The 26,442-nt window shown below is 39.9% G+C and overlaps 1 protein-coding gene across 2 annotated transcripts in view; it reads left to right on the top strand.

Annotated features, from left to right (window-relative positions):
- The window catches only part of Nebl (nebulette), a 375,861-nt gene that overhangs the window by 288,616 nt on the left and 60,803 nt on the right, over positions 1-26,442 (top strand). The window contains exons 12-16 of one of the 2 annotated variants that reach the window (XM_031369078.1): positions 4,180-4,284; positions 8,421-8,525; positions 12,487-12,594; positions 18,172-18,282; positions 22,345-22,455. The exons of the other annotated variant lie outside the window; for it this stretch is intronic. Of the exons in view, the coding sequence (XP_031224938.1) occupies positions 4,180-4,284; positions 8,421-8,525; positions 12,487-12,594; positions 18,172-18,282; positions 22,345-22,455 (540 nt within the window). The remainder of the gene's footprint in view (positions 1-4,179; positions 4,285-8,420; positions 8,526-12,486; positions 12,595-18,171; positions 18,283-22,344; positions 22,456-26,442) is intronic. 2 annotated transcript variants of the gene reach the window in all.

Genomic DNA, 26,442 nt, shown 5'->3' with positions numbered 1-26,442 from the left:
AATTCATCTGAAAAAACAAAGAACTCAGGATAGCAAAAACAATTCTTCACAATAAAAGAACTTCTGGGGAAATCATCATCCCTGACCTCAAGCTGTACTACAGAGCAATAGTGAAAAATTGGTGCAGAGACAGACAGGTCTATCAATGGAATAAAACTGAACACCAGAAACAAACCCACAAACTTATGGACACTTGATAATTGACAAAGAAGACAAAAATAAACAATGGAAAAGAAAGCATCTTCAATAAATGGTGCTGGTCTAACTGATATGTAGATAAATGAAAGTAGATCCATATTTGTCATCTTGTACAAAGCTCAAGTCCAAGTGGATCAAAGACCTCAACACAAAACAGATACACTTAATATAACAGAAGAGAAAGTGGGAAAGAATCTTGAATTCATTGGCATGGAGGGAAATTTCCTACACAGAACTCCAATGGCCCAGGCTCTAAGATCAACAATTGATGAATGGAACTTTCATGAAACTAAAAAGCTTCTCTAAGATAAAAGACACACTCTATTGGAAAAATCAGCAACCTACAGATTGGGAAAAATTTTCACCAACCCCACACCTGATTGAGGGCTAACAAACCAAAATATATAAAGAACTCAAGAAGCTAACGTCCAAAAAAACAAACAACCCAATCAAAAAATGGGGTATAGAACTAAACCGAGAACTCATAACAGAGGTATCTGGAATGACCAAGCAGCACTTAAAGACCTCCACATAAACCAGACACAGTGAATCTAATTAATAGAAGAGAAAGTGGGAAAGAGCCTCAAGCACATGGGCACAGGGGAAAATTTCCTGAACAGAACACCAGTGGCTTAGGCTCTAAGACCAACAATAGACAAATGGGACCTCATAAAATTGTAAAGCTTCTGTAAGGCAAAGGACACTGTCAATAGGACAAAACAGCAACCACCAGGTTGGGGAAAGATCTTTACCAATCCTACATCCAATAGAGGGCTAATATCCAATATATACAAAGAAGTCAAGAAGTTAGACTCCAGAAAACCAAATAACCCTATTAAAAAATGGGGAATAGAGCTAAACAGAGAATTCTCAACTGAGGAAACTCGAAGGGCTGAGAAATACTTAAATAAATCATCAACATCTGTAGTCATGAGGGAAATGCAAATCAAAATAACCCTAAGATTCCACCTCACACCAGTCAGAATGGCTAAGATCAAAAACTCAGGTAACAGCAGATGCTGGTGAGGATGTGAAGAAAGAGGAACACTCTTCCATTGCTGGTGAGATTGCAAGCTGGTACAACCACTCTGGAAATCAGTCTTGTGGTTCCTCAGAAAATTGGACATAGTACTTACTAACTGAGGACTCAGCTATACCCAGAAGATGCTCTGACATGTAATAAGGACACATGCTCCACTATGTTCATAGCAGCCATATTTATAATAGCCAGAAGCTGAAAACAACCTAGATGTCCCTCAATAGAGGAATGGATACAGAAAATGTGGTACATTTACACAGTGGAATACTACTCAGCTATTTAAAAAATGAATTTATGAAATTCTTAGGGAAATGGATGGATCTTGGGAATGGATGGGAAATGGAGATTATCATCCTGAATGAGGTAACCCAATCACAAAAGAACACACATGGTATGCACTCACAGATAAGTGGATATTAGCTCAAAACATCGGAATACCGAAGATTCAATTCACAGACTATATGAAGTCCAAGAAGAAAGAAGACCAAAGTGTGGATGCTTAAGTGTTTCTTAGAAGCGGGAACAAAATACTCACAGGAAGAAATATGGAGACAAAGTGTGGAACAGAGACTGAAGGAAAGGCCATCCAGAGAAAGTCTCACCTGGGGATCCATCCCATATACAAACACCAAACCAGGAAGCTATTGTGGATGCCAACAAGTGCTTGTTGATAGAAGTGTGATATGGCTATCTCCTGAGAGGCTCTGCCAGAGCCTAACAAATACAGAGGGGTATGCTTTCAGCCAATCGTTGGACTGAGCGAGGGGTCCTTGATAGGGGAGTTGAAGGTGGGACTGAAGGAGCTGAGGGGATTTGCAGCCCCATGGAGGGAGCAATAGTGTCAACAGGCCAGACCTCCACCCCCACCCCAGAGCTCCCAGGGACTAGACCACCAACCAAAGAGTTCATATGGAGTGACCCGTGGCTCTGGCCGCATATGCAGCAGAGGTTGGCCTTGTTGGACCTCTGTGGGAGGAGTGGCTCTTGGGCCTGAGGGTGTTTGATGCCCCAGTGTAGGGGAATGTCAGGGAAGGAAGACAGGAATGAGTGGGTGGGTAGGGAAACAGCTTCATAGAGGCAGGGGGAATGGGATAGGGGGTTCAGAAGTGGAGATCTAGAAAGGAAAAAACATTTGAAATATAAATAAAAAAAAAAAAAGAAAATGTTCAAAGTTCTTAGTCATCAGGGAAATGCAAATCAAAACTACCCTGAGATTCCACCTCATACCAATTAGAATGGCTAAGATCAAAACCTTAGGTGATAATGTGAGGATGTGGAGAAAGAGGAACACTCCTCCATTGCTGGTGGGATTGCAAACTGGTACAACCACTCTGGAAATCAATCTGGAGGTTCCTCAGAAAATTGGAAAGAGATCTACCTGAAGATCCAGCTGTACCACTCTTGGGCATATACACCCCAAAATGCCCTACTATGCCACAGGGACACATCTCCACAATGTTCATAGCAGCCTTATTTGTAATAGACAGAAGCCAGAAACAACCCAGATGTCCCACAACAGAAGAATTGATACAGAAAATGTGGTTCATTCACACAATGGAGTACTATTCAGCTATTAAGAACAAGGACACCTTGAGTTTTACAGGCAAATGGATGGAACTAGAAAATATCATTCTGAGTATGGTAATTCAGACACAAAAGGACATGCAGGGTATGTACTCGGTGATAAGTGGATATTAGCAAAAAAAAAAAAAAAAAAAAAAAAAAAAAAAAAAAAAAAAAAAAGTACAGAATACCTAGGATACAATCCACAGAACTCAAGAAGGTTAACAAGTAGAAGGGCCCAAGAGAGGATGCTTCAATCCCACTTGGGAGGGAGAAGAAAATAATCACAGGAGGCAGAGGAAGGGAGGGACCTGGGTGGGAGATGGAAGGGGGAGGAGAAAATGATCAGATATTGGGGAGGGGGGACAGGAGAGAAGCCCAGAGGGCTAGTAGAATGAATGGAAATATGCAACCTCTGAGGGTAGGAGGTCCAGGGGGACCCTCTAGAAATTACCAGAGACTGGGGAGGTGAGAAGCTTTAAGAAATCAAAGGGAGGAACCTTAGATGAAATGCCCAACAGTAGGGGGAGGAAACTTGTAGAGTCCACCTTGAGTAGAAAGACAGGGCATCAAATGGAGGGATGTGGTTGCCATCCCACAGTCAAAAATTCTGACCCAGAACTGTTCCTGTCTAAAAGAGCTGCAGGAACAAAAATGGAGAAGAGACTGAGGAAAAGGCGGTCCAATGACCAGCCCAACTTGGGATCTATCTCAAGGGGAGACAGCAAGGCCTGACACTGTTACTGATGCTATGGTGTGCCTGTAGACAGGAGTCTAGCATAACTGCTATCTGAAAAGGCAGTTGCCCAACAAGGAGCTCACTGAGTCAGACAAAGATACTTATACCTAACCAATGGACCCAGCCATAAGGGACCTCTATGGTTGAATTAGGGAAAGGATGGAAGAAGCTGAGCAGGAGGGTGACCCCATAAGAAGGCCAATAGTCTCAACTAGCCCAGACCCCTGAGATCTCTTAGACACTGAGCCACCTCCCAGGCAGCATACAGTAGATGGTCTAAAGCCCCTGACACATATATAGCAGAGGATTGCCTGGTTTGGCCTCAGTGGGAGAAGATGTACCTAACCCTTTAGAATCTTGAGGCCCCAGGGAGTGGGGAGACCTGAGGGGACCATCCTCTTGGAGACAAGGGAAGTAGGAATAGCATAAGGAAATGTGGGATGGGGGATCTGGAGGTAGGTAATGGCTGGACTGTAAAAAAAATGAAAGTAATAAAAATAAAATAAAAAGAAAAGAATGAGCAAAAGAGAGAAGGAAGGAAGGAAGGAAGGAAGGAAGGAAGAAAGGAAGAAAGAGGAAACGTTAGTGTTTTCCCATTTTCTAATGCTGTATGGTGTTTTATTCCGTGTTATTTTTGTAGGTGAAATACAAGAAAGATGTGCAAACCATGCATGACCCAGTTTCAGATCTCCCAAATTTGTTGTTTTTAGATCATGCTATGAAAGCCAGCAAAATGCTCAGTGGAGTAAGTGGGCTGTCTGGTGGCCATTGTAGAGTAGACATGTAGAGACTTGGGATGCAGTGTTTCTATTTGCTCCTAGTCTTACCTGCTTCATTAGATCTGCCTGCGTGCCATGCTCCTCAACAACTAACACACTAATGTAGCTGCCTGCTTGTACAGATCTCACGGCAGCCATTGTCTCTTTATAAAAGAGTTCTTTTTCTTAACTTCACCCATTTCATACATGTATGGAATATATTTTAGTTTGTTCACTCCATGTTACTCTCTCTTAACCCCTATTCTTCTGCTCCAACCCCTTCTTCTTGCCAACAGGTACCCCTCCTACTTTCATGTATTTGTGTGTATTTGACACATTGAGTTTAATGAGGGTTGCCCACAAACAGGAGGGTTGGAGGTTATTTGCTAAAGCATGGACAGAACTTTATTCCTGTGAAGAAGCAATACCCAAAGTGCGTTCTTGCAGTTCCTCACATCTCAACAGGCACATTCGTTGGTACTGCTATAAGCAAGAATCTGTTCTGTCTTTCTTCTTCCCATTTCTTCATTTGTATTGGAATGAAGCCATTTGATGTTCATGTCTTGCAGTCAGGGATCTTCTTTTATGAGAGCCATGCCAGCATATCATATATGTTGTGTCTTCAGTAGCAAGCATTCTTGTTTACATGTAGTATATATAAACAAATATAGTTACAGTTTAAACTATTTTCTCTGACAAGAAATCTTGAAGGTGCTTACATTTCATGGCCACTATGAATTTAGTCTTGAAGATCCATTCTCTGTTCGTGATCTGTCAAGTCAGAAGGAGGGACAGTTTCCGTCTGTTAGTAATACTTGTATTTACTATCCGTGTGGTCAGTTCCTCAGAACTCTAGCTTGCTGTAAGACTGTATCCAACCTTGGTACATCTGGACACTGACTTCACTAGCTCTTACAACTGATTCCTCCTCACTGCTGGCTCCACTTTGTACATATCCAGATACCACATGTTAATGATTGACTCTGATTTGACTTCAAGTTATTTCCATACCTATTCTAATAATAACCATCTATTCACTTTAGATCTTTATTCACTTTAGATCTGGATCAGATGAAGAAATGCTCATCCTGTAAGGTACGAGAAAAAGTGAAGGTAGTCAGTCTTTTAAGTAGCAAAGCCCACTGTGCTCCAAGACTAGATCCCCAAACCTTCATCTTAAGGCAACTTCAGTTCTTAGCATTGGCAAAACACCATTTGTTATTTGTATGTCCACTCTCTCTTGCACAGCGCCACCATCAGCCTTCCCAGGGTGCACACTGCATGTAAGTAGTTCACACTTGCAAAGATTAGTTTTTAATTTATTTAAAAAGTATTGATATTTGGGGCAAGAGCAGTATATTATAGTTTCTGGTGTTTGAGCTGTGTTGACAGCTCAGAATTAGCCTTTGGTGTCAGGGCCCTTGGATTAAGTTGTCCCGCCTTCTCCAAGCTCAGTCTCCCCTGGCATACATATCCCAACCACCCTTGCATTTCTATTCTGGTTTCAAGATTTTCCTGTGACACACACACACTCATCCCTGCATCCTCTGCACCCCCGGCTTTCTTCATTCTCCAGTGTCTGGCTTTTGTCCTGTGGTAGTGCTTGCCTGGGACTGTCCCCTACCCACACTCAGGTTAACTCTCCTAGGAACATGGAGTAAATGAGCAAGAATGTTTACCTCTCCCCTGCAATATTTCTTTTCAAAATGTTGTTGATTGATTTGTGGTAGAGAAAAATGAATCAAATTTTAATGTATATACTCTTTGTCATCTCTCCAACAGAAAGTTGCCCATTTTATTCGTTATTCATAGAGCTTTGATCTCTCATCTGCCTCAGTCTGAATCACAGAAATGATTACATTGCTCATTGGGCCAGAGAGTGTAATTTTCTCTGAATCATTCACATATTAAAATTGTATGATATTATATATGTCTTAAAATTATCATAAGTTAGAATAACCTTTTAAATATTTGTATAAAATGAATAGAAATTTTCTTGATGTATAAAGGTGACTAGATTTTATTAAAACATTGAAGAAGAAATTTCTTGTTAGGTAAGTGGCTATTTTATTACACATCTCTAGATGTTTTGGTCTGTATCAAAATTTTTGCATTTTAATGTGTCATGCATGCATAGAGTAGAACTTTATTATGCCTTTCCTCGGTAGAGCAGAGAGAGAAATTTAAAAGCCTGTGCACAATCACGAATACAATGTTTGAAGAAACCCTTTGCTGTGAAAATGAAGCTTTCAATTCCCTTATAACTTTATATAAATCTAAAAATTTATACTACAAAAATGTTATTCTATATGACTTCCACTAGGAGGCAACAGAGACTATTCAATCCAGAAAACAAGCTCCTGCGTTAGAAATTTTATTGGCAGATTGATGTTCAAAGGATTTGGTTTTAGCCTGTTTTGAGTATATAGTCATCACTCTGGTATAATTCCCTAGACTTCATTAGTTATGGACTTTGACTCCATAACAGAATATGTTCTGTCTTAATGCATTTGAATTATAGTTGTTTAATAAGTAGATATTATAAAAAATCTAAACAAAGTATAAACATTTTTGGTATCGCATTTCAGGTTTAAGCTTTGCCTTTTGTTTAAATTAGGTTTTATTTAGTTTTAACCTAAAATTCATAGACGAACCCAAGATGTAGTGTCTGAACTTTATTATGATTTTCCCTCAGTACTTTCTAAACCCATTTCATTCTGGTTAGAATTTAGTGACATATATCCTTGCTCCCCGAGTGACAGGGAGCACTTGAAGTCAGGCTCCCTCTGGAACTTTGTCCCTGTGGAGCGACAGCTCTGTGGAAGGTCACCATCACCTTCTGTCTTTCTCTTCCTGATGCTCAGTGTTCTTCACGCTTCTATCCGCAGAGCATCTCCTAGGACCACACGAGTCTCTTTACTGCCACTTCTTCGAAAGCTGCATGCATTCCCCTTCACTCTGCACAGAACCATTTTTCCTGGAACCCATGGGCAGTTGACCTTTACCTCTGTAGGTCTCTACAGCCTTGGATCCTGGAGGGCTACTGTTTTCTGGGAGAAGTCTTTTCAAGTAGGACTAATTCCTAAGTGTCTGATCACTAAGTGCTAGAAGTCTTCTTTTGCTGCTGCTGGTCTAAAGTAAAATACCATCAACACTTTTTCCGGTCTCTTCTAAATTTACCTTCTCATGTATGATATAATACCAGAGGGCTTACACCAACAGCTTCAACTTAAAAATCCAATAAATTGGGGCTGGAGAGGTGGCTCAGGCCTAAGATCACTGGCTGCTCTTCCAGAGGTTCTGAGTTCAATTCCCACAACCACATGGTGACTCACAAACATCTGTAATAGTATCTGATGCCCTCTTCTGGCCTGCAGGTATACATGCAGCTAGAGCACTCTACATAAAATAAATCTTAAAAGAAAAATATACAATGAATTGTACCCATTTTCTTTAGGTCCCTTTCTTACTGCCTCCCATCCTTTCCTTGGAATTTAGAGAATTTGCTCAATTATCTTTCAGCTTCTCTCTCACCTCATCACTTCCATTCTGATTCAAGCCCAGCTTCTCTCTACAGCCGCCTTCCTGGAGTCTAGCTGCATTGCTCTCTTTTTGTCTCTCTCTCTTCTTCTGGACACTCTTGAACGCCCCTTTGTCTTGTGATAAGAAGCAGTGTCTATGTGTCACCCCATCTTGGCCAATCACGATCCGTGGGATCCCATCTAATGATTTTTCATTTCTGACTGTGCCCCATGTCACATTTATAATTAATCACTGAATGTCTCTTGGGCTCTTCCCATGGCCATCTACAGTGAGACCATTGGCTCTGTCCATTTTCTTTAGTTGCAAAACTTCCTCTACACCAGCTGCTACAGAGACTGGCTCTTTAACAGCACTGTGGCTCCTCTCCACTGGCTTGTGTGTTGTCTGCTTTACTAAGAGTTGCTGGGAGACCTGCTTAATCTGTGGCCCAGGATTACCTGGAACTCACAGTCATCCTCCTGTCTTAGCCTCCCATGTGCTGGGATGGGAGCCACCAAACCCCAGTTATGTTCCTAAATCTTAATTTTAGTCATCAATCTCTTTTATTTCTAACTTGTTTTCATGTTTTTTTATTTTTAAGTGGGAATATAAGAAGAATTTCGAAGAAAACAAAGGACTGTATCACTTTGATGCGGAGGCCCCTGAACACCTGCACCATAAAGGGAATGCTGCCCTCCAGAGTCAGGTGCGCTCTCTGAGCTCTGCTCACCCCGACTCATATGACCCTTGGGTTGCCCACTGCTCAGTGTCATGTTCTTTGAAGAATGGAGCCCAAGAACATTAATGTTGTTTCAGAAAAAAAATATTATCTCGGATCCTTTTTTTTTTTTTATCTTTTGGGTCAGCTGGAACCATGTTTCAACATATAAATGTTTCATAAAAATAAGTTCTTTATATAATTAAAAATTTTAGATCTAGGAACTAATTAAATGGTGATTGAATCTCATGATGATTTAAAATTTTACTGTGTGCTGATTTGACATTTTTGAGGTACAAAATTAATTTTCTGGGTGTAAGGTTTATTATAATTTCTCCATTTAATTATAAGTGTTATTGGAAAGGGAAAATATCCCCACTAATGCATTTTAAATTAATGTTTCTTCTAACCACGAGGCCCTATGTATTCTGTAAAAGAACTTATTTTTTCCTTCCTAGCACATTGTAAAGTCAATATCTGTTTTTAAATTATCATTTCAAGTTTAAATAGTTGCTAGAGATGCCATTTCTAGCATCTATTAAACTAAACATTTACATGACTCTTTTAAATGTATTCTGTGGAATATAAATTCCATAATGATTTGAAAATAAATTACTTCCTTTATCAGTTTCCCTCTCTGCTGCTGTGATGAAGTACCTCAGCAGAAATGATTCAAGGAATAAGGGTTCCCTGGGTTCCTGGGTTACAGCATGTCACTGTAGGAAGCCTGGGCGGTAGGGATGGGTTCCCAGGTTACAGCCTGTCACTGTAGAAAGCCTGGGAGGTGGGAATGGGTTCCTGGGTTACAGCTTATGACTGTAGGAAGCCTGGGCGGTAGGGATGGGTTCCCAGGTTACAGCCTGTCACTGTAGGAAGCCTGGGAGGTGGGAATGGGTTCCCGGGTTACAGCCTATCACTGTAGGAAGCCTGGGAGGTGGGAATGGGTTCCCTGGGTTCCCGGGTTACAGCCTATCACTCTAGGAAGCCTGGGAGGTGGGAATGGGTTCCCAGGTTACAGCCTATGACTGTAGGAAGCCTGAGCAGTAGGGATGTGTTCCCAGGTTACAGCCTATGACTGTAGGAAGCCTGGGCGGTAGGGATGGGTTCCCGGGTTATAGCCTATCATTGTAGGAAGCCTGGGAGGTGGGAATGGGTTCCATGGGTTCCCAGGTTACAGCCTATCACTGTAGGAAGCCTGGGAGGTGGGAATAGGTTCCCAGGTTACAGCCTATCACTGTAGGAAGCCTGGGAGGTGGGAATGGGTTCCCAGGTTACAGCCTATCACTGTAGGAAGCCTGGGAGGTGGGAATGGGTTCCCGAGTTATAGCCTATCACTGTAGAAAGCCTTGGAGGTGGGAATGGGTTCCTAGGTTACAGCCTATCACTGTAGGAAGCCTGGGAGGTGGGAATGTTCCCGAGTTATAGCCTATCACTGTAGGAAGCCTGGGAGGTGGGAATGGGTTCCCGGGTTACAGCCTACCACTGTAGGAAGCCTGGGAGGTGAGAATGGGTTCCCGGGTTACAGCCTATCACTGTAGGAAGCCTGGGAGGTGGGAATGGGTTCCTAGGTTACAGCCTATCACTGTAGGAAGCCTGGGAGGTGGGAATGTTCCCGAGTTATAGCCTATCACTGTAGGAAGCCTGGGAGGTGGGAATGGGTTCCCGGGTTACAGCCTACCACTGTAGGAAGCCTGGGAGGTGGGAATGGGTTCCCGGGTTACAGCCTATCACTGTAGGAAGCCTGGGAGGTGGGAATGGGTTCCTAGTTTACAGCCTATGACTGTAGGAAGCCTGGGCGGTAGGGATGGGTTCCCGGGTTACAGCCTATGACTGTAGGAAGCCTGGGAGGTGGGAATGGGTTCCCTGGGTTCCCAGGTTACAGCCTATCACTGTAGGAAGCCTGGGAGGTGGGAATGGGTTCCTAGTTTACAGCCTGTCACTGTAGGAAGCCTGGGAGGTGGGAATGGGTTCCCGGGTTACAACCTATCACTGTAGGAAGCCTGGGTCGTGGGAACTTGAAGCCTCTGGTTCCACAGATTCATTCATAGTGAGGAACACACAACAATGGATTAAGGTACATATTCTTGAGCTCAGCTCACTTTCTCCCTTTTCTCACAATCTAGGACAAAAATCTAAGGAATGATGTTACCTATTTTTAGGCTGTCTCTTCCCATATCATTGAACATAAACAACTCCCTACAGGCATGTCCACAGGTTCACCTGATCTAGAACCTCACTGAGATTCTTTCCCAGGGGAGACTAGAGTGTAGGGAGTCAACATCCCCTTCCCTAATGTTTGGAAACATGAGTTTTGTCTTTAAATTCTCTTCCTTTCCGTCTTCCTCTCCCTCCCTTTTTGTCTCCCTCCCTCCCCTCTTTCTTCCTCCCACCCTCTCCTCTTTCCTTCCTCCCTCTCTTCTTTCCTTCCTTCTTCCTTCTTTCTTTTCTTCCTTCCTTCCTTCTTTCCTTCCTTCCTTCTTTCCTTCCTTCCTTCCTTCCTTCCTTCCTTCCTTCTTTCCTTCCTTCCTTCTTTCCTTCCTTCCTTCTTTCCTTCCTTCCTTCCTTCCTTCCTTCCTTCCTTCCTTCCTTCCTTCCTTCCTTCCTTCTCAAGATAAGGCTGACCTAGGAGTTACTATGTAACCTACAACAGACCCACTTTCGCCTCCCCAATGTTGGGTTACAGATATGTAGTATTATGCCTGCCTAAATACTTAGGTTTCTTTCAATTCTTCCCACAAAACTTTATTCTAATATAGTATGATATCATGCATGCAGCACAATTTTCTATAATAAACCTATGTTGCAAATAAGAATTTCAAAACTTATTTCCTGTCATCACAAAGTTCTAAGTGTAAGAAATTTTCTTTTATGTTGATCTAGTTATCATTATCATTATACAACTTAAATAATTTCACAAGTAATTATGAAGGCCAAGAATTAATGAAAATGCATTTCTGAATGAAGTGGGTTATGACCAAAACTTTTCTAAGAATTCAGTTTAAATATTGCTAAGATGCAGCCATTCTGATGTCTTACATACAATTTCAGCTTTTGTTTTTAAGAAATAGAAGACATCAAATTGGGGATAGAGCTCAGCTAATAGTAATGTTTGCTTTGCAAGTATTGGAGGTCATCCCTAGAACCAGGCTAAAGCCTGGGAGTAGTTGCATGAACCTGTAACGGTGATATTGTATGTTAGGGGTGGTGGAGACAGAAGAGTTCCTGGGGTTTGCTGGCTTGAAGCCTAACTCCACACCCAGATGTCTCTGTCTCAAGAAAGTAAGACAGAGAACTATAGAACAGAAAACCCAGCATCCTTATCTGGTCTTAGTGGCACATGCACAGGCACACGCACCTGCATGCATACTTCTGTGCATACACCACACAATACACCACAGACACATATACTTATGCATACCTACACAAAGAAAAGAAAAAAATCAAAACCTGAAGCAACAGAAACTATCTTTCCCTTTATAACCAGAAAGGAGAAAAAACTAATTTTAAGTGATACAAATAATTCATAATATGATATTATTTATATATGAATAACCACATGTATTTAACAAATATCTACATATTCTACCTATTTGGCACAGTATTTTATTTGTCCTTTATAGAATACATTATTTAATGTCCCACAACACTGAACAGCTTTTGGTTGGGCTAAAATACATTTTTATCCTTAAAAGTTTTATGTATGGCCCTTGTATGTCACTAACTCTGGGGAACACACTCATCGCCCTACATTGCAAGAGTAACTTGAGAACACAAAACAGGATGATAAATTTTGGTTACATTTATTGTGCTTTGTTCACTACATGGGATTTTGGTTGTTGTTATTATTGTTGGGAATTGAACCCAAGACTTTGCTAAGAATGTGCTCTAACACTGAGCATATATAGCCTCTAGTCTTATATGATTTTAGTATTTTTTTTTTAAAATGCAGGTAAAATACAGAGAAGAATATGAAAAAAATAAGGGGAAGTCCATGCTTGAGTTTGTCGAGACACCATCATATCAGTCTTCGAAGGAGGCTCAGAAGATGCAAAGTGAGGTAAGATACTGGGCTTGCTGCGAGTTGTCTCTTAGATACTTGATGTTTTCTCAGTTGAATCACTCAGTGATAGTGGGGTCTAGAGATAAGAGCACTGCTCTGTGGGGCTGGGTTGGGACCTATGTTCTAGACCCAACATTGCTCTGGGTCGCAGGGTCAAGGACCCGTTACTAGACTCATCATGACTGTGTAGGATAAGTTCAAGGACCCTGTTCTAGACTCCGCACAGCTCTGCAGGGCAGGCCCTGTGTTCAAGATCCAGCCCCTCACTGCCAAAGGTCAATGAATTTGTCTCCTCCCCAGTTTTGCTGATCGACAACTAGAGCTATCCAGCGGTCATGCTCCTCACTGTCTGGGATTGTACACTAACACTTTCAAACTGTACCAATGTAAAACTGAATCTAAAACGAATTAAAAAATGAAGACCTGGTTGCCTTTCTTCCCCTTCTCCTGTGATGGTAATAGAACCAACATTTAAATCCTTGTTTTGTGCCTGATGCCTTGCTAAGAGCCACACCCACTTAATTCTTAAGGTAATCCTATTCAATCCTTAAGGTAATGGCTCGAGGAGAATGTGATTCATACAATAATAACACACTAAAATTAACTATCTTAAGTAAAATCACATACCTGGTAAATGTCACCAGGGTTTTCGGACCTGCTCACAATCATAATTCTTTCTTCCTTTCCTTTTCTGCAAGTTTATTTAACTGATCTTGCAGCCTCCAGGAAAGACTTGAGTATCTTGAGTTTGTTTACTTTTCTTCTAAGAGAAGATAATCCTATGGCAGGCAGGGTTATCCTCAGACTGTGTTTTTTTCAGACCAGGTGATTCCTTCATTCTGTTTCCTTTAGGGCACCAGCTACACAGTTTTGTCTACAGTCAGCAACTACTACATCTATGGTTCCCACTGGGCTATCACATTTAGTGGGCAGAAGCACTGGCCAGTCCTGTCAGATAGTATTAACGTTTTTGTTTGCCATCTGCTTTGTGGAGATTTCTTCAGACAATCTGAGACTGGACACACTTGCTTAATTTCTTCTGTAAGCCAAAGAGGAGAGGCATTATTTATCCTTTTCAGTCTTATCTTCTTAAGTCTTTTATTGAATTTGATAAAGAAGAACTGTCAGTCGCTGTGGTGATTGAGTGAGTTGTCTGTTTTAGCTGACTTGGGAGAGTTGCTAAGCTTGGTCCAAGTTTGGAAGCCCACAAAAGCTCACCTTAAGGAGGAAAAGTGATACTGGATTCACATTTCTCTATTAGACAAGGGCATAGAAGGCATTTCTGAATATCCTTTGCATTGCACCATTATTTCTCATGGCAGTGCTGCCTTTTATGTATGCTAGCACTGGATTTTTAATGGCACTCCCCATTTTATAGGAAGTGCATGGTCACTATTGCAGACCTATAGTCCAGGGAGAGATTTCGACCTTCACAGTTCTTGGGAAGTTGAACTGTTAAAGCCCATGTTCACTGAAGGACATGAGTGCAAAAGACCCCTCCCCTTTTTAAATGAAGGCAGCATCTGGAGGGTAGCTTCAGTTTTATCAATACCATAGTCTCAGAGTTTCACCATGGCCGTTCTATAACTTCCTCTCAGCATCACCATGCCTTACCACCGTGGCCCCTTAACCTTTCCATGGCCACCCTTTGGCCTCCCTCAGAGACTCCCCAGAGCACCCTGACAGCGTCCTCAAGCCTCATTAGCTGGTTGACTCTCTGCTACTGTCTCCTGGCACCTTCGGCTAGAGTCGGGGACTTGTCATTGGATTTACGGCAATTTTGTAGATTTTTCTTTTCTTTCACTCTTCTCCAACCCCTTCTTGCACCCTTTCAACTTCCTAACAGTACATAGGAGAGAAAAATGGCTAAAGGGGCAGGGGTGTCCTTAGATTACTTCCTGCTCATTAGGTATGCCCTTGTTCCTTCGAACAGGTTTGATATTCGCAGTCAGAGTATCTAATTTCTTTTTCTTTTCTTTTTGTGCACTACTACTTGACAAACTGCAACCAATAAAACAACCTCCAACCACCAGCCGGCCACCCAGCCCCTTCTAGCAGGGTTCTAGCATCAGTATATCATCAGAAAATACCCAGAATTCCAAATGTCACACACTCGCAACACTCATCTGCAGCTGGTAAAATCGCACTCCAGCCAGAGCATGAGCAAAATCATAGTTAGCTACTGTGGACAATCTGAAGCAGCCCCATATCTCAAACCTGGGATTAAAATGAAAACACATTTTACAATGTTTTTATGTTTTTTAAAGAAACCAAAATTCTCACTAGAGAGTCCTGCTGAAAAGCTTTTACCATACTCTTCCTGTGATTATCTTAATTCTTTTGTATATGAACTGTTCAACATTCCTCTCACCAACAAACCTGTATGTACCTCATCATTCATGGTTAATATATTTCCAGGCCTTGTTTCTGAATTAGAGATAGCGGTAATTTGGAAAGTTGGAATTTTAGTGCCTCATCCCTCACGACAGTCTCTCATTGTCTTCACCTTATTTGCTCTTTCCCTCCCTCCAGTGAGACAAGCGTCCCTTTAATTATAGCCACTGATGATTAGATTTCTTCTTTTATTTCCCTTCAGATTTTTTCCAGTCTTTCCCACACTCAGCAAGGTTTGATGAGAGTCAGGACTTCTATTAGGGAATCTCATTGGGCCAGATTGATATTCTCAAGGCTAGAGAAATAAGTACCTAAAAATTTCAGAGAAAGTACGATGTTAAAAAAAAGTACCTTAGGGTATATATAAAAGAACAAAGCAGACCGGAAGATCTGTCTTAGAGTTGGCTCTGAGCCTTTAAAACTGGCTGAGACCATTCCTTGAGATACCTGCTATCTCAAGAAAGAAATGTCTCACCTTTAATCATGTTCATCTCATTTCTATCCCGTGCCAGGTATAGGCTTAATCTGTGTTTTCTAGAAGAAATCTCTAAGTTTGTCCTTAGAGTTCTTGGTTCTACTTGCACAAAAGTCTTTCTGCATAGAGCATACCATGGGCTTTTTTTGTTCTTTTGGGCTGCATGCTAGGCATTTCCAATTGAAAACATCTTTTCTTTTCTTTTCTTTTCCTTTCTTTTCCTTTTTTTCTTTTCGTTTCCTTTTCTTTCCTTTTTTCTTTTCCTTCCTCTCCTCTCTTCTCCCTTCCTTCCTTCTTTTCTTTCCTTCTTCCCTTCTTTCTTTCTTTCTTTCTTCCTTTCTTTCTTTCTTTCTTTCTTTCTTCCTTTCTTTCTTACTTTCTCTTTAGATTTAAAAGGTGAGAAAAAGAGATATTTATTTTGTGCCTCTTAGGAAATCAGGAAAATTAGAGCTACCTGCCTATTCTGATAGAGTTCTAGCCATGTGTTTTTTTTTAATTTGAATTTGTTTTAAAGTAGAAATTCCAAAAGTTCACAAAGTCTTTAATATTTTCTGAAGTTAAGTTTTTTTATTCACTTTACATCCTGATCACTGCCCCCCCCATCCAGGTCTCCCCTCACAGAGTCCCACTCCTCCCCTTCTCCTCTGAGAGGGTCGAGGCCCTCCCTGGGTATCTCCCCCCCACCCCTGGTCATTGCAGGGCAAGGCACATCCCACTGAGGCTAGACAAGGTAGGCCAGTTAGGGAAAAATCAACCTTTCTTAATGACTTATTACAATGATTATCCTCCAGACAAGTGCTCTTTGAAGTGATATATCATACAAATAAATGCACACACACACACACACACACACACTTTGTTTTATTTTATAAAGAATCTGTTTGGCCTAGAAACGTTATAGGGTTGGGGTGTATAGCCATGTTGTTCCAATTAGTTCTAAATAAAAAGAACAATTTCTCATAATTTTTTTCTGGTGTACTTATGGTTCTTTAACTCAAAGTGACTTGTATGAAGCTTCTTGATTGATATGCAGAATGTCTGTCCACCCAGCCTTTTCTCATCGCTCACAAATGGCTGAGTGGGTACATGTAACACAACGCTATGTGAGGAAACAGCATTTTTCTCTTCATCTCTCCAGGTTTGGAGAAAATCTTTGTTTTCACAATTAACTTTCTTTGTAATAAATGCATGACGAACCAAGAAATAGCCTCTCATTTTCATCATCTTTATGATGTATTTTGAATGAATCATTTGGTAGAATCTGGCTCCTGTTTAGTAAACATTTCAGGGGAATAGCTACTTTGCTATTTGAAGAGATCATTTTTGTAATGATAAAACAAGGAGTCATTAGGGCTGGAGAGATGACTTAGTGGTTAAGAAAACTTTCTGCTGTTGTGGAAGACTCAGCTTCTGTATCCAACACCCATGTGGCATCTATCCAAGCCCAGGCTCAGTGAATTCAGTGCTCTCTTCTGTCCACCATGGGCACCATGGTGTTCATATATACACACAGACAAAACACTCACACACATAAAAGAAAAATATATAAATCTTTAAAAATAAAATAGGGGTTATCATTGATTTTCAAATGTGTGACTCAAAAGCCAGAATTTATAGCCATACCTAAAGATATCAAAACATTCCTGAAAGGCAAGGTTTGTTATAGATTTAGTTCCTCCCTACCAGGATTTCCATAGACAGCTCACATTCATTTTTCATTTGAACTGCATGGTACATGTAGCATGTAGTTTTTGCTATCCCACTTTAAAGATAAGTTCTTAAACATGGATACCCCCAGCAGCTACTACCCCACTTCAATACACAAGTTCTTAATCACAGACTACTCCCTAGCTACTGCTGTGAAATCTTATTAAAGAAGGACCCACCATATTATGACAAGTTTATCCTATAGTGTACCTTCATCCATATGAACATCTTTAAGTAGTAAAGAATATTCCCAGTGCTCAAGTCATGAAACAGCAGAATGCCCATTTTCTATTTTAAAATTGCTTCTCACAGACTCACAAGAGACTGACTTTGAGAAGGATAACAGAGCCCTGAGCATTTATACTGTAGAATTTGAATTGCCTTCTACACCACCAGAGTTTCTTTCAGTGAATGAGCCATACTTCATTTTGAGTGACGTCATCTGATGATCCTTTAGAGAGTCTGTCTTATTCTTCCTGTAAAATGGAGAGATGCTAGTCATAGAAATGTTCCATGCTTTTACTCAGCACAGGAGGAGCTGTTTGATGGCTCTGTTCTTCTTTGCTAGAGCCTGTAACTGACAAAGTTGGAATTAGTTTTCTGCTGTTAAGAAGAGGAGTTAAACTGGGCGGTGGTGGCGCATGCCTTTAATCCCAGCACTTGGGAGGCAGAGGCAGGCAGATTTCTGAGTTTGAGGCCAGCCTGGTCTACAGAGTGAGTTCCAGGACAGCCAGGGCTACACAGAGAAATCCTGTCTTGACAAACAAAACAAAACAAAAATAAGAGGACAAGTTAATTTTGCTGTGTGAGGTTTTTTTTTCTTTTTTTTTGTTGTTTGCATGTTTTTTATGGTAAATTATTAAAATTATAAAGAAAACAGAGATGGTAGAAATACATGAAAAAACACAAGTTTTGTTCTGAGAATGAATGCCTGTTCTCATAGCTTTCTTAAACGAACTAGCATTCTCTACATTGACTATGATATCTTTATTCAACAGCAAGCTTACAAAGAAGATTTTGAGAAGGAGATTAAAGGAAGGGCCTCACTGGATTTAGACAAGAGCCCTGCATTTCTACATGCGAAGCATGTCACTGGCCTCATGAGAGAGGTACGGCCTGGGGAGTTTATATTAGATGTTATCAAATAGGGAAGGGGGGAGTCATTCCACAAATACCTACAGAGCAAGTCTCTGCTAACTGACTGTTTGAGATGTGGACTCTTTGTTCTGGCCCTCACTGACAAAGCCTTAACATAGGAGAGTGTAAGGTAATAAGACTATTTATTGGTGAAGGAAGAAATTATCCAGAAAATAATTCTGCTTTTTCATTGTGGTTATAGTTCAGGAGGTCTGCAAGTAGTGAGCTTTATAGCGTCAGAGCAGCTGTTTTTTTTTTCTCCAAAAAATATTAAACAGAAGACTGATTCTCTTTCATATATCTATCTCTCTACCTCTATCTACCTACCTATCTATCTATCTATCTACCTACCTACCTACCTATCTATCTATCTATCTATCTATCTATCTATCTATCTATCTACCTACCTACCTACCTACCTATCTATCTATCTATCTATCTATCTATCTATCTATCTATCTATCTATCTACCTACCTATCTATCTACCTATCTATCTATCTATCTATCTATCTATCTATCTATCTATCTATCTATCTCTTTCATATATCTATCTCTCTACCTCTATCTGCCTACCTATCTATCTACCTATCTATCTATCTATCTATCTATCTATCTATCTATCTATCTACCTATCATCACCTATCTAATTTATAGAGAGGTGAAGCATGCAGTACCCCACTATCACAAATTATGCCGTTGACTTTTCCACATTCCCAGCACTCTCAGAGATCAGCATGTGGGGAGAGAACAATGGATATACATTGTCCCGAGAAATCCCCTTTCTCTTTTATCCCCTTCCTCTTTCTCTTTTGCTTACTTTAAAGGCAACACTTCCTTGTACATTTCTCCATGTAACCGCGGCTCTGTTTGTCATAGAACTCACTGTTGAGAGCAGGCTGGCCTTGAACTCACAGGGACTGCCTGCCTCTGCCTCTGGAGTACTAGGATGCCACAAGTACTACAAGTGTGTGTACGCCACCGCTGCCTGGTTGAGAAAACCACTTTCACGAAAGCTAGATTTTCTTAGTTATCATGAAACATATTCACTAACCAGCTTTACTTTAAAAATGTTTAACCTTAATTTTTAATTATGTGTACACATGTGGATTTATATGCATGAGTTCAGTATCTACAGAGACCAGAAGAGAGTATTAGACCTGAAGATGTAAGCCACCCAAAGTGGAAAGCTGACTTGAGTCCTCTGGGTGAGCAGTACGTATTCTTAGCTGCTGAGTCATCTCTAGCTGTTTGGGCAGTTTTCCTGTAGCATCACAATATTTGATATCAGAGATGAGGTACTCACAAGGGAAAGTCTGAATATATGATTTATTCAAAAGTTCTTTCTTTTTTATCTAGATAAAATGTATAAAGTTAGTGTATGGAGCAGAATAACTCATACTTTTTTTTGCTTTTATCTCCATAGAATATCTCCTGATAATTTAATTAAAATTTGGTTCACAATAAATATATTAAATTTGTTGAATATTAAATGTCTTAATTTTAATAAATCACAACATTATACTTGTACTTTAACACTTTAAGAAATTAATCCAGTTTCCCCAAAGGCTCAAAGCTAACTCTGATGTGACATGTTCATTTGAATGATTGTATGTTAATGTAAGCTACAATATAATGCATGAGTAGAATACATTCATTAAAAAGAAAACTGAAGTCTTATTCTAAATTTTTGAATTGAAGAAATGATTCCTCTGAAAGAAATGTCCTAAACCAGTGGAATGACAGAACCTTCACAGGGCCGAGATCCTCTCCTCCTATTGATGACCGAATTTGCAATCCTCTACTATACACATGCTGCCAGAACAATCAGACCCACCATATGCAGTCCTTGGTTGGTTAGAGAAAGGACCTATGGAGCTGAGGGGTTTGCAGCCCCTTAGGACGAACAACAATATGAACTAACTAGTACCTTCAGAGCTCCCAGGGTCATGTACAATTTCTTTGAAGCTGAGAACAAATAAATGGAGATGTCCTGGTACTGCTCTCCATTGTAAAGCTGCATTGCTGTGTGGATGTTAAGGCAGGATCTTCCAATCATTTGCATAAAGTTGACAAAGTGAGATTGGTCCTCGACTCTCCCCTTTTATTTCTTTCTTCTTTCTTAACGGGAAAAAAATATGACTCTAACTCTTTCAAAGGAAGTATTCAGAGCAATGATGCTATGAGTCTCCTATAACTAAAATAGCAAGATTTAATTGATAACATTTTCAACGTAGAATTCTGAATGTCTGAACAGGACAGGAAAAGGCCCACAAAACTGTTTATTGGAGCAGGCAGCTTGGGGCTAGTATAAGGAAATATTGTAAACTGAGTGGTTCTAAATCAGGCAGTTCTCCTGGTTCCAAACACCAAGAAGGCCCAAGTGAGGGTGCTGGTGGGTCTGGCTCGAGGTGAGAGCCTGCTGCTCTACTGTGGTTGCATTCTGCCACCACAGAAGAAGAAGGAGTGCTAGTCTCCTCTTCTGTGGGGCCTGCGAGGTCCCTACCTACCCTTATATCCCCATAGAGTCCCAAATACCTCCCGAGGGAGCTGGGGCTTCAACATGCAGATTTTGGAAGGGACACAATTATTTCTTTCATAATGGCTATGGCTAATCTTTTAGTTACATAGAGATAACTAACTGAAAAAGCCACTTAGTTACTTGATACAATTAGAATTTTTTACATATAAGCCCTTAACGATAAAAGATTCTATACTCCTTATTTTATGGTTTTATAAAACCATAAAACGTAGAGTCTCCCAAGTATCATTTTATATTTTAAGATATATATTTTAGGTAAGGTCTTTGGCTGCTCCAATATTTTGCCCGATTTTCCTTCATTGCCCTTTGGGATTAATAGGACATTTATTTTATTTCCTTTTTCCAATACGGAAATGGAGACTGAGTTACTCAAAGGCCTCCTAAAGATCACATGACCAAATTAATAGAAAGGTTGTGACTTTCATCAAGGTCATTTGACTGAGAGCTATTTCTAAAATCACAGGCAGGCTTGACAATGTCTCTGAAAGCGATTGTTTGATCAGAAGAAGTCAGACTAATTTAATGATACAGGATGGTGTGTGTGTGTGTGTGTGTGTGTGTGTGTGTGTGACATGAACTCCAGAATTAACAGGAACCTGATTTCTTATCATTAAAGGAAATTGTATCTTTCATTTAGCAAACTAATCATAAAATGAAACCCAGTTTGATGGAATTTTACAGTGCAAGTCAATAGGGAAACCAACAATTTCTCAGTAGAGAATACAAGAGTCTGTATAAAGCAACTGTGTTTACTTAAAGTGCAGTGTCAAAGTTTGGGATATAGCTCAGTTAGCAGAGTGCTTGCTTAGCATGCACAGATCCTTCTGGGTCTATCCCTGCACCTCATCAAATGAGTTTGGAAGTTCATATCTATAACCCCAGCACTTCAAATGTAGGTAGACATAGATTAGAACTTCAAGGCCATATTTGTCTATTTGTGATTTCTAGGCCATCCTAGGCTATATGTAAAAAATTTTTAAAAATATATGATATTAAGACAGATATTCAAAGTCTCTTATCAGTTTCAAGAAAATTATTTGTTTTTAAAAACAGATCTTTGAATAAAATACAAATTTTAAAACATCTCTGCCTATAGCAAGCTTTAGCTTTGTAATTCTTTTCCAGTAAGTTCTTTTAGAAATTCACATCAAGTAGATATTTTTAAAATCACTTCAAATAATAAGAAGCATGTGCATTCTTAAGATTTTCTTCAACTCTTAAAGGGAAGATATCTTTTGAAAGAAGCTTGGTATGGTGCCAAAAGATGCTGGGAGAAAGGAGGAAACACTAGTAATATGAATGCCACTTTGAGCTTGATAGAGGAGAAAATAAAACATCAACGGGAAATTGGCAAGAATGTTCAGCATCTAATTTTTCCTTCCTAACAATATTTTTTTCTCCTGGCACAGTCTCTAGAAGACATAGAAACTGGTATATGACTTAAATTAATTGTGGAGAAATCTTCAAATGAAATGTTCTACTCTTGTCTTATAGAAAGAATATAAAAAAGATTTGGAAAATGAAATCAAAGGGAAAGGAATGGAACTTAGTTCAGAAGTTCTTGATATTCAGAGAGCAAAGCGAGCATCTGAAATGGCCAGCGAGGTGAGTGGATTCATTTAGCAACTCAGAATGAGAACGTTTTCAACTTCTTTCCTCACTGATATAGCTTCCCAAAGGTTCTATATGATGCTACTCATGTGTAGATGATAATAAGCAGCCATATCTTAGGCTTTTCTCAGATAGCAAATTAAAGGTCATTTCATCTTCACAATCTCTCTATATGCTGTCACTTTAGAGAAATGTGTATCACAGGCAAAATATTCCTATGAGATTTGATCTGGTTATATTGAGGCAAATAAAGGGGGAAATGAGGCAGGTATGGCCTTGTGTTCTGGCATCAGCTGCAACTGAGCAGCTTGTGTTGGATTGCTCTTTAAGTAGCATACATTTCTAGTCTTCATCTGGTTGCTAAGGAGTTAAATTTCTGTGTGGAGTGAAAGTAGTTGCTGCTTTTCATTGCATATGAACTTTATAAGAATGTCCTTTAATTGAAATGTCCAGTTTCAGTCTCCTGTTTCTCCTAGTGCCATTACTTTGGGATCCTAAAGTGGCTTTGACACTCTTCGGTAGTTCAAAAGCTTTGCATGCACTTGCACACTTCACTTCAGGCATCCAACACACACCTGGCTTCCTCTGCTTTGGCCCCACCTATTCTGACCTAAGAACCTTGATATAGGTCCCTGACCAGTATAGCGTCCAATACCTGATTCAATTACCCAATCAAAAGACATAGACTAGCCCACTGAATCAGAAAACAGCATCTACTTTTTTGCTTTGTGCAAGAAAGAAACCCCGCTTTCTTGGCTAGATAAAACTTTAGAGTGAAAGGTGGAGAGAAATATTCTAAGCAAATGGGACTGGGAAACAAACAGGCATAGCTGTTCTGAACTAACATAAAAGACTCAAACCAAAACTAATCAGAGGAGACAAAGCAGGCCACTTCATTTCAATCTACCAAGAGGATATTGATTCTAAACAAAAGTCCATCAAAATTGGCTGCACCTAGTTTCATAGAGCAAACACCACTAGTTATTAAGTCAGAGATTAACCCCAACACAGTAGTTGACTTTCACCAATGGACAGAATTGTAACCAGAGAAACACTGGAGCTAAGTGGCACCATAGGCCACATGGACCTGCTATGTACATATAGAACATTCTACCCAAACACATCTACAGAATGCACATTGCCCCACTTCAATATGCTACCAAGCTTTTCTAATATAGATAATATCTTAATACACAAAGCAAGTCTTAATTAATTTAGGAAAATTGAACTAACTCCATGTATTCGATCTGACCACAATCAAGAAAAACTTGATCAACAACTAACAAAAATTTCAAAAAATAAATAACAAAAGATAAATAATGAAAAGATACATAAACTCATGGAGATTAAACTATTTGGTTTTTAAGTATTTGAATCATTGTAGAAATTGAATAGAAAATATAAAAGATCTTTGGATTAAATAAAACTGAAAACATAACTAAAATCCTTAGGATGCAATGAAAGACAAGTCCTAAGAAGGGAATGTATTATTCTGAGTACTTTCATTAAAAGTGAGATGGAGCTCTGTGTACCTTCCCATCAGGGGAAAGCAGGCCTCCAGGGAGTGCTCTGACCCCGGGACTCAGGTGAGATCACCATTTTCTCTCTGGTGACTGTCCAAGGTGGGCCAGCCAGGAGGCACAGGCCAACAGAAGCAGCAGAGCAGCTGGGACTGGGTTATTCCTCCCTCCAACTACACACAGGAGGGAAGGTTGATCCACAGCCCTCTGTGCACAGGTCTTACCAGGAGAGAGCTGATCTCCTGGTAGGCAGACACAGGCTTACAGACCTACAGGAAGAACAAGCTCCAACCAGAGACAGCAAGAGCATCTAACATCAGAGATTAGCAGATGACAAAAGGCAAATGCAAGAATCTCAGGTGCAGAAGATTCCATAGAAAACATTGACACAACAGTCAAAGAAAACGCAAAATGCAAAAACATCCTAACCCAAAACATCCAGGAAACCCAGGACACAATGAGAAGACCAAACCTAATGATAATAGGTATAGAAGAGAGTGAAGACCTCCAACTTAAACTTTCCTAACCTAAAGAAAGAGATGCCCATGAACATACAAGAAGCCTACAGAACCCCAAATAGACTGGACCAGAAAAGAAATTTCTCCCATCACATAATAATCAAAACACAAAATGCACAAAACCAAGAAAAAATATTAAAAACAGTGAGGGAAAAAGGTCAAGTAACATATAAAGGCAGACCTATCAGAATTAAACCAGACTTCTCTCCATAGACTATGAAAGCCAGAAGATCCTTAGCTGATGTCATACAGACACTAAGAGAACACAAATGCCAGCCCAGGCTACTATACCCAGCAAAACTCTCAATTACCATAGATGGAGAAACCAAGATATTCCATAACAAAACCAAATTTACACAATATCTTTCCACAAATCCAGACCTTCAAAGGATAATAAATGGAAAACTCCAATACAAGGAGGGAAACCATACCCTAGAAAAAGCAAGAAAGCAATCTTTGAATGAAACTAAAAAAAGAGAGCTACATGAACAGACTTCCACCTCTAACAACAACAAACATAACAGAAAGCAACAATCGCTTTTCCTTAATATCTATTCTTATCAATGGACTCTATTCTGAAATAAAAAGGCATAGACTAACAGACTGGCTATGTAAACAGGACCCAACATTTTGTTGCATGCAGGAAACCTGCCTTGGTGACAAAGACAGACACTATCTCAGAGTAAAAGGCTGGAAAACAATTTTCCAAGCAAATGGACCCAAGAAACCAGCTGGAGTAGCCATTCTAAGATTGAATAAAATCGACTTTCAAACTAGAGTGATCAAAGATAAGGAGGGACACTTCATACTCATCAAAGGTAAAATCTACCAAGATGAACTCTCAATTCTGAACATCTATGCTCCAAATGCAAGGGCACTCACACTCATAAAAGAAACTTTACTAAAGCTCAAAGCACATATTGCACTACATACAATAATAGTGGGAGACTTCAACACCCCACTCGCATCAATGGACAGGTCATAGAAACAGAAACTAAACAGAGAGACAGTGAGACTAACAGAAGTTATGAAACAAATAGATTTAAAAAATATCTATAGAACATTTTATCCTAAAACAAAAGGATATACCTTCTTCTCATCACCTCATGATACCTTCTCCAAAACTGACTATATAATCGGTTACAAAACAGTCCTCAACAGATACAAAAAACTGAAATAATTCCTTGCAGCCTATCAGATCAACACAAACTAAGGCTAGTCCTTAATAACAACATAAACAATGGAAAGCCCACATATATGTGGAAGCTTAACAACACTCTCCTCAATGATAACTTGGTCAAGGAAGTAATAAAAAAAGAAATGAAAGACTTTTTAGAGTTTAATGAAAATGAAGCCACAACATACCCTAACTTGTGGGACACAATGAAAGCAGTCCTAAGAGGAAAACTAATAGCTTTAATTGCCCCCCCCCCCCCAAAAAAAACTGGAGAGAGCATACACGGACAATCTGACAGCACATCTGAAAGCTCTAGAACAAAAAGAAGCAAATTCACTCAGAGGTGTCGAAGGCAGGAAATAATCAAACTCAGTGGTAAAATCAACCAAGTCGAAACAAAAAGAACTATACAAAGAATCAACCAAACCAGAAGCTGGTTCTTTGAGAAAGTCAACAAAATAGATAAAACCTTAGCTAGACTAACTAAAGAGCACAGAGACAGTATCCTAATTAACAAAATCAGAAGTGAAAAGGGAGACATAACAACAGAAACTGAGGAAATCCAAAAAATCAAGAGATCCTACTACAAAAGACTATACTCAACAAAACTGGAAAACCTGGATGAAATGGACAATTTTCTAGACAGATACCAGGCACCAAAGTTAAATCAAGATCAAATCAACAATCTTAACAGTCCCATATCTGCTAAGGAAATAGAAACAGTCATTAATAGTCTCCCAACAACAAAAAAAAAAAAAAAAAAAAA

Source organism: Mastomys coucha, unplaced genomic scaffold (assembly GCF_008632895.1).
Source record: "Mastomys coucha isolate ucsf_1 unplaced genomic scaffold, UCSF_Mcou_1 pScaffold15, whole genome shotgun sequence".
In the NCBI taxonomy this organism is placed as follows: domain Eukaryota; kingdom Metazoa; phylum Chordata; class Mammalia; order Rodentia; family Muridae; genus Mastomys; species Mastomys coucha.
This window is presented reverse-complemented; position numbering and strand designations above follow the sequence as displayed.